The sequence below is a fragment of the Camelus ferus genome, chromosome 16 (assembly GCF_009834535.1).
Source record: "Camelus ferus isolate YT-003-E chromosome 16, BCGSAC_Cfer_1.0, whole genome shotgun sequence".
Taxonomy (NCBI): Eukaryota; Metazoa; Chordata; class Mammalia; order Artiodactyla; family Camelidae; genus Camelus; species Camelus ferus.
In genome coordinates this window covers 297,449-305,514 of record NC_045711.1, presented here as the reverse complement: position 1 = coordinate 305,514, position 8,066 = coordinate 297,449, and the positions used below count along the sequence as shown (strand labels likewise).

Here is an 8,066-nt window from a genome sequence, read left to right as displayed (position 1 = left end):
GGACATTATCCAGGTGTTCAGGCCTCTGACTGTGCCCACCTGCAGGGAACAGCCAGGCACGAGGAACAGAAAGCAGGCTGTAAACTAATCCTGCATGACCATGGGCACCGAACTTTCTCAGACTCCCTTTCATTTTGTGTGAACCGAGGATGGTACCAGACACATGAGGGTGTTGTGGAGAGAATGCCTGAGGGTTAAATGACGTGATTTGTGTGAAGCCGCGAGCACACCACGGTCCACGCACGGCTATCCCCACCCAGCCACACCCTAGTCGTGGGGAAGGGCTGTAGGCACCCACCCGCGTGCTCCCCGCTGGTAACAGATGGCACACGCTGGCCAAGAGCTCTGGCTTCATCCTCAGGGCTTCTGACACTCTGTCCACTGGTCAGCACTGCTGTCTAGTTCTGGGGTCCGGAATGCCGGGAACTGAGGGGTTTCCTGGAATGTGGGATTTTCAGTGCTAAAATTGGGACAGTCTCTGGCAAACCAGGATGGTTGGTCCCCCTCAGTGAAGCCACACTATGGGGTTTGGACAGAGGGCCCTTGGTTTTGTTGAGTTATGCACCAGAAGGACCCACAGGAGGGTCATACAAGGTGCAGATTTCAGCTCAAACGAGGGGAAACATTCTCATGGTCAGCACTGCCCAAAGATAGAAGAACTCTTGCTTGAGGTTCTGAGTTCACCATCCTTGGATATCATTAACCAGGAGCTGAAGGGCCACTTGACGGGGATCCTGCAGTTGGAGACAAAGCCCCAGAGTGGGTGCTGGGCTAAATGCTCACAGAGGACCCTTTGAGCCCCATGAGTGCCCCGTTTCCGTAGAGGGGCTAATGGGACTCTGGAGTCAGGACCATGGCTAGCCCAAGAGTGGAATTATCTGATGGAGACTTTCCCTATAAGGTGGGGGTGGGACAGGGTAGGTGGAGTGCCTGGCTGCAGATTGTAACAGGGCTTCAGCCCTTCTCAGTTCTTCAGAAGGAAGCAGAGGGGTTCTTCTTGGGGGAAGGCCTGGTAGGGGTTGGAAAGTCATTTGGGAGCAGATACTCCTAGTCCTTTCCAGCAGCAGGGAGCCAGGCAGCCGGCTTTGGGGGTGTAGGGAGCTGACAAAGGATGGTCAGACATCTGTTGGGTCCAGAGACCTGGTGCAGCCCTGCTCTCCCCTGGGGCCTCCCACCTGGCTACCACCCAGGCATCACGCAACAACTGGCCATCTCCCGTTCCCTGTTGGATCTGCACTGTGGATCCCTGGCTGCCACCAGGCAGAAGCCACAACCCCAGCCTCCCCAGCCTCCACTGGGCCTGTTCACCACGTCTTTACCCCCGGTCTGGAAAACGAAGGGGTCTCCTGCTTTAACAGCCAGGCTACTTGCCTCCCTAAACTCTGCTCCAGCCTGGAATCCCAGGTGGGCTTTGCGTGTGTTTTACGTGTTCCTTTAGAGCTAAAGGCATAGAAATCCCTTCCCCTCTGAGGCTAGTTCACATCCAGGTTCTGGATCCTAGAAATTATACCCTGGCGTTGGGGCTGATGGAGGGGTCCATCTCTCATTCTGATCCTGGAGACACCTCCCTCCTGGCTTCGTGGGAGCCTCCCTGCGCCCCTTTTCTCTTCCTCTCTCCTCCTCTCTGCTCCCTGTCACTCTCCCGGAGCGAGGGTCTCGAGTCTCTGCATTTCTCTCCCCGTCTCCCCATGCCGTTTCGGCCACGGGGGTGTCTCTAGTGCCGCGTCTCTCACCCCCGACTCGCGGTCCGCGTGCCCATCGCCGCCAGGACCGCAGTGTCCCCGCGTCTCTGCGCCCGTCCGGGGCTCGGAGCGGAGCGCGTTGGAGCAGCGGCCGCGGCCCCGGGCGGGGGTGCGGGCCGGCGGGGGCGGCGTTGGGCGCCTTCCTCCGTCAGTCCCTCCCCGGCAGCGCGGGGCGGGGTGGGGGGTGGGGGGCGGCGCGGCCGCCGCTCGGCGCCTTTAAGGGAGCGGGAGGGAGCGGCGAGGCGGCGGCGGCTGCGGTGGCGGCGGCCGCGGCGAGCGGGGCGGGGGCGCGGGGCGCGGCGCTCGGAGTCCGCTGGCGGCCGGAGGCGGCTGGGCGGCCGGGGCCGGGCCGGGAGCCGCGAGGAGCGCGGGCAGCGCCGCCGGATCCCGCCGCCCGGGGCCATGGCCAAGGCGGGCCGTGCAGGTGAGGGCGGGCGCCGGGAGGGCCGGGCCGCCGGCCGGGGGAGGGACCCGCGTGTCTCGAGGAGGGGCCACCGGCCCAGGTGAGCCCCCGGCGCAGGTGGGCGGAGGTTCCGGGCGGGCCGAGCGGGCGGCGGCGCGGCCAGCCCCCGGGAGCGCGGCGAGGGGGCTCCGCGCGCCCCGCGTCCTTCCTGCGCCCCCGGTCACCTCCTGGGACACCGCGTCCCCTCGCCATCGCCCCGCCGGAAGGGGCCAGGTCTGCGGCGCCCCTGCTCAGCTCGGCGTGGGGAGAGATCGCTGCCCTCCCGAGGCCCTGGGCAGACTCGGGCGCGGGGACCGAAGGCGGTGTCCCGTGGCTGCCGCTCCATCCCACGCCCCCCAGCGCCAACAGGGACGCGCCCCCTTGTCCGGCCGCTTGCTCTATCCAGGACGCGACCATCCCCCCGCCCGCAGCTCAGTCAGGAGACCCAGATTTCTTCTGGGGAAGGAGGGGTGCCCCGCTCCGCACCGGTTAGTGAGCCGTCCCGCCCCCTCACCCCACCCGACCCTGGGAGGCAAAGCCTCAGGTGCGGAGGTCTGAAGGGGGGCCTCTTCGGAGGTCCCCAGGGCTCTGCCCTCCCCCAGACTCAGGCGGTGTATCCCGTGGTGTGAGGGAGTGGGCGTTAGTCATTCGTTCATTCATTCAGCCAGACGTTCATTCACCAACATCTGCTTTGTGCCAGGCCCTGAGCTGGGCACCGGGGTCAGGAGGCGGAGCAGACCCTGCTCCTGTTTGCACTCTTTGGGCCCGATGGTGCCTTAGGAGGGCCAGCAGATCGAGGGTGGCAGCCAGCCTGGCCTCAGGAGGGCTGGCTTGGGAGGCTGGCATGTGTAAATCCACTGTGAACTCACACCCAGCCTGTGACGTTGGCAGGTGCCGTGCCATCCCCTCGGACTCGGCATTGGTCTGGCATGAACCCCACCCCTCTACCCATAAGAGATGACAGTGGTGGAATGAGTGTGAGTTCACCCACACACACACTTGGGGTCAATTCCGCAGGACGGTGTGTAAATCCACTGCCACCCCACAAGTGCTGCCCCTACCCTGGGCTGGGTCCAGATGCCCCTGTACAGCACTGGGCATGCGATTTCCATGCCTGAGAATATACTCCCATTCTGTCCTGTTGGGGTGGGGCTGGTTGTGTGAGACACAGCAAGTATGGAACACATCTAAACACCCCTTTCCCACTTCCCTCCCTTTTCCCCTCCTGAGGGAGGCACTGGGAGATGACACCAATGAAGCTGGAAAAGGCTGCCTCCTTGGGTCCTTACCCACCCCCACTCCTCCCATAGGGCACATGGCAGGGTGTGTGTCCCGCCCACTGCCCCTGCTCTGTGTGTGCATGTGTGTGCATGTGTGAGCACTCCCCGTGCACAGATCACCTGCCCGGGCGCTGCCATCCTAACAGCAGTTAACAATTGCTGCTAGTACGAGGTACCAGGCGACGTGCACAACCATCCTGGGAGGCAGGAAGTGTTACTTTCCCCTTTTTAAAACATCTGGAAACAGATATTCAGAGTAATAGCTCCCTCCAGGTGGCCCAGAGGGTCTAGGCAGAGGCTGGACGCAAAGCCACACTGTAAGGGCTGGAGTGATGGATTTTCTCCATCACTACCCTGATAGGTCACCCCCACCCTCGACCTCATGGAATGGGGGTGTGGTCCCAGCCGTACCACTGCCACCATGGTCTGTGAGTCCTTTGGTCTCTAGGCTGAGAGTCCATGGGAATTTGTTCCAGTGACAGGTGAAAAACTGCTCTGCTTTGAGCATCAGTGCTTCATGCTGTTCTAACATTTTGTCTTCCCTGCTGCAATTTCATGCTTGGCCCTTTCCCTCTGGGCAGCACAGACTCCCCTCCTCTGTGGAGTGAACTGCCCAGCTCTTCTCTCCCACACTCAGCTGCCACCCCAAGGAGCCTTTGGGATTGACCCCAGCAAAATCGGATTACTCCTCCTCTTCTCAGCTCTTCCTTAGCTCGCTGACTTGAAGACAGCGTGCAGTAACACATGGATGCAGGTCATCTCCCCCCAGTGGCAAAGTCTGTGTAGAAAAGACTAGGAGATAGGTAGAGAGCGAGTCCCTGTCTTTACAGCTAAAGAAACTGACGCCCAAGGAGAGGATGTGACACAGACGGGGTGGCTATTCAGGACCATCTACTGCGAATGGACAGACTGATGGTCAGAAATGATCAGGCTTTCACTCTGAGGGAGTGATGTTAGAATTGAGGGAGGCTGAAAGCCAGGGATGGAGGCCATGAGAATCTGGCCTGTGAATGGAGGAGTCTGCTCTGGGACCTGTGAGGTGTTCTGTCTAAAACTGGCCAAGGGGGCCATCTACTGAAGGAAGAGATAGAGGTTTGGGTCACCAGAGTGCATGACTCCAAGGTCATCATGTTGTAGCCTAGGGAATGCATCTCTGGATTTGTGCAGTGCACAGCCTGAACCACCAGCCATGGCTGTGTCCACTGTATCACAAAGGAGCTGCAGAGAGGCAGTGAAAGGACTCCCATGTTGCCAGGAGTACAAGAGAAAAGGTCATCAGGTCCTAGAAAGGACTGGATAAATTCCAGAGGGTGGATCCCAAACGAGTTACCCCCAGTTTTCCCAGTCTCCTGGGAGATTTCAGTCACGTAAACCAGAGTCATCATGGTGCCTTGTGTCTAGTCTTGAGACAGAGAGTGAGGGAAGGAGAGCCCTTGGTCTTGCCCTGAGGGAGCTCTTGGTCTAGTGGACAAAAATGGAGAGAGGCCTACCTTGGGGATGGAAGCTGGCTGTAGGGAGGTGGGGGCTGGGAGTTGGGGAGTGCCCAGGAAACAATAATATACAATGCAGAGGCACCTGGGGCTGGGCCTCAGGTGCGGTGGAGGCGGAGAGGCCAGTGGTGGCTTGAAACAGTAAAGGCTGGATTTCTCGAGGACCTGGGCCTTAAAGGCTGGCAAGATTTGGGCAGGAAGGTGGCAAGGGGCAGGCTTCCACAGGCAGATGATGGCTTAAACAGAGTCTAGGAGGTTGGAATGGGAAAGGTGTACGTAGAGGGGTCCTGCAGTAGGGTGGGAATGGGGGTGGGTGGAGGGGAGGTGTACAAGGATGGAGAAGTCTGTCTGGCTGGAGTGAAGGGTTCCTGGAGGCATCCAGTGGGCAGAAAGGAATTCCAGAGAACATCCAAGATGGGAGTGATGTGTACGATTTGGGAGTTTTGACAGATCCCTCTGGCTGCTCCTGGAGGGCTCCTGGGAAGGCAGGGAGAGGCCAGCTTGTCCGGAAGGGTTTGTGGTGGTTCCTGCCAGCTGCACGGCCCCTCCATTCCTCCCTAGGCCCCTCTGGCCCTCCCTCTGTACCGCAGCAGGTTGGCAGGGGTGTCTGCCAGCCCGGGGGTAGGGCAAGGAGAAGGCCGCCACCGGGCAGGATCAGAGGCAGCAACCAAGAGGGTCCTGGAACCTCTCAGGCTGGGCCAGGACTGTCTGGAGAGGCTGGGCTGGGGCCACAGGGCTGGGCCTTTCAGGCTGGAGGAACCAGTTTCTTGGCTCCCAGGTGTTGGCCTCTGCTCTAAGGGGAGGAGCCGGCGAGCTGGAGTGTATCAAACCCAGTAATTCGGGTCAGTAAATTACTGATCCTACAGCAGCAGAGCTGTGGGGAGGCTTCCAGAGGCTCATGATCAAAGCCCCCGCCCACGAGGGGACATTGTGGGCTGGGGAGGGGTAGGTATTGGCCCAAAGCCACAGGAAAAGGTGATGGCAGAGCTGGGCCTGGAAGCTGTGTTTCCAGAGTCTTGGTTTAGATCTTGTTCTGTTGAGACAGCCACCCTCTCTCCGTCCCAAAGCCAGATCTTCTCCTGGGCCCCCTGCTTCTCGGCTCCCAGGGGCAGGGAACAGTGGCCAGATCTCTTGGAGGACAGAACATTTGGAAGCTTGGGAAAGGGACCAGCTCTGGCATTCTCAGGACTTTGGGGAGGTGCCCGGGGATTTGAGACACGACTCAGAAACTGCCAGGCCTACGGTACCAGGATGCCTTTGCTGTGTATCTGGGGAAGGGCACTACATTCTGAGTCAAAGACATAGGAGTTCCAACAGAGTCCCCCCTCAAGCAAGTGACCCTAGGCACCAGAAGGCCCGATCCCAGTAGGGGGCCCCTGCCTCCGTCCTGGATGGTGTTTGGGAGTGGTGGGACACAGAGCATGAGGACATGGCTAGGCCCCCCTTGCTGGGGCTGGGGCTGCATCGAATTGGCCAGAAGGTGTGATGCATTCTTGTATTCATCTTAGCATATGGAAATAGTTCATGGCTGGAAGCGGCTTGGAGATCTTCCCATCCCACCTGTTAATTATGTAGGTGGGAGACCAAGGCCAGAAAAGCAGAGTTTTCCCCTGAGGCCTGGTGTCTTTAAGGACAGAGTGTGTGAACTCTGCAGACCAGTCAGGCTTTGAGGACTGCTGGGTAGGTAGGACCGGGCCCTCCCAGGAATTCTCTGGGATTCTAGGCTCAGGAGAGGGAAGGAGAGGGTCAGGGGTTAGCATCCTGGGAACAATCTGTCTCAATCTGCTTTCCCATCTAATGGCAGGACAGCATCTCTTTAAAGTAGGGTCTATGTTATTCCCATTTTATGGATGAGAAAACTGAGATCCAGAAAGTTTAAGTGTCTGGTTCTAGGATCTCACATCAAGTTAAAGGCAGAGCTGGAATTAGAATTTAGGTTTCTTCTACTCTTGGATTCAACATTGCTAGGAGTTAAACTGCAACAAAGAAGAGACCGGCTCTGTCACTGGTTGACCTTGAACTGCCTCCCTGGGCCTCAGTTTCCTCATCTGTAAAAGGGGAACAGGAAGGAAAAATTTTCAGGGGTCAGGGCAAGCTCTGAGCTTGCTCCAGCTCTGACACTGCTCTGATCTCCTTCCTGGCCTCCCTCCCTGCTGCCTTTATTGTGCCTTTTGGGTCCTCGCCCCTTCCCCGTTTCCTACCTCACAGGGACCCTCCCAGAAGGGTGTTGGAGATGGGAGAACACATAGGGAGCTGAGGACTGGGACACGGGGGGGGGGGGTGCCTCCTGGGGGGTCCCAGCCTGGCCTATCACCAGATCTGCTGCCAGGGCCCCCAGGGGAAGGGCTGGAGGTGGGAGGGGGGAGGGGAGAATGCATAACAAATAACTTTGGAAATCAAATGAGATCTGAGCTCCCCACCCACTCCCTCAAGTCTCCCTACTCCCTCTTTTAAAATTCTTGTTTTCTAGAGAGAAAAAAATGCTACACTGCACCCCCTTTCGCAAACGAATAGGAGCCTTAGTGAGTCACTCCGGAGGTAAACGCCACCTCCAGGGCCCCAAGTCTGCCTGCCTGCAGGCGGCCTGCACAGCTGTGGGGCCACCAGCCCCCACGGGGGTACACGTGTGGCAGCTGCCTGTCAGCAGCTCTGGGTGGGAGCTGGGTCCCTGCGGTGGGACCCCCTCTGCCTCCTCCAGGTTTTCACCAGGGCTGCATTTGTGAGGTTCACTGGCAGATGAGGTCACAGCTCAGGCTGGGGCCAGGCTGAGAGCTCAGGGCTCGGTTTGAGGCTGGGGCTGACATGTAGGGTCTTGGGCTATGGCCTGTCTGTGGGGGTGAATTCAGGACCCCAGCGGGAAGGCTTTGTGGCTTCGGGGAGAGAGATCAAGATCAGTGTGTGTGGCCGGGGCTGGCAGGGGGCAGGTGCTGGTGCAATGGCCTCTGGAAACCAGAGTTCCTGGGTGTCGAGCTCTTCTCTCTAGATATCCTGGTAGGGGCTACATGTGTGTGCCTGTCCAGAGCCTCGTCTTCCTTTCTGAGGGTCAGCCCATTTATCTGCAGACCTGGGGCAGGGGAGGCCAGTGAGGAGGTGTCTCCCTTCCCAGATGACC

At 59.3% G+C, this 8,066-nt stretch overlaps 1 protein-coding gene across 2 annotated transcripts in view; it reads left to right on the top strand.

Moving 5' to 3' along the window:
* The first annotated feature begins 2,039 nt into the window (after nt 1-2,039).
* Nucleotides 2,040-8,066, top strand: part of PITPNM3 (PITPNM family member 3) — an 82,162-nt gene continuing 76,135 nt past the window's right edge. For both annotated transcript variants that reach the window (XM_032497957.1, XM_032497959.1), the window contains exon 1: nt 2,040-2,166. In XM_032497957.1, coding sequence (XP_032353848.1) covers nt 2,145-2,166 — 22 coding nt within the window. In that variant the 5' untranslated portion in view covers nt 2,040-2,144. The remainder of the gene's footprint in view (nt 2,167-8,066) is intronic.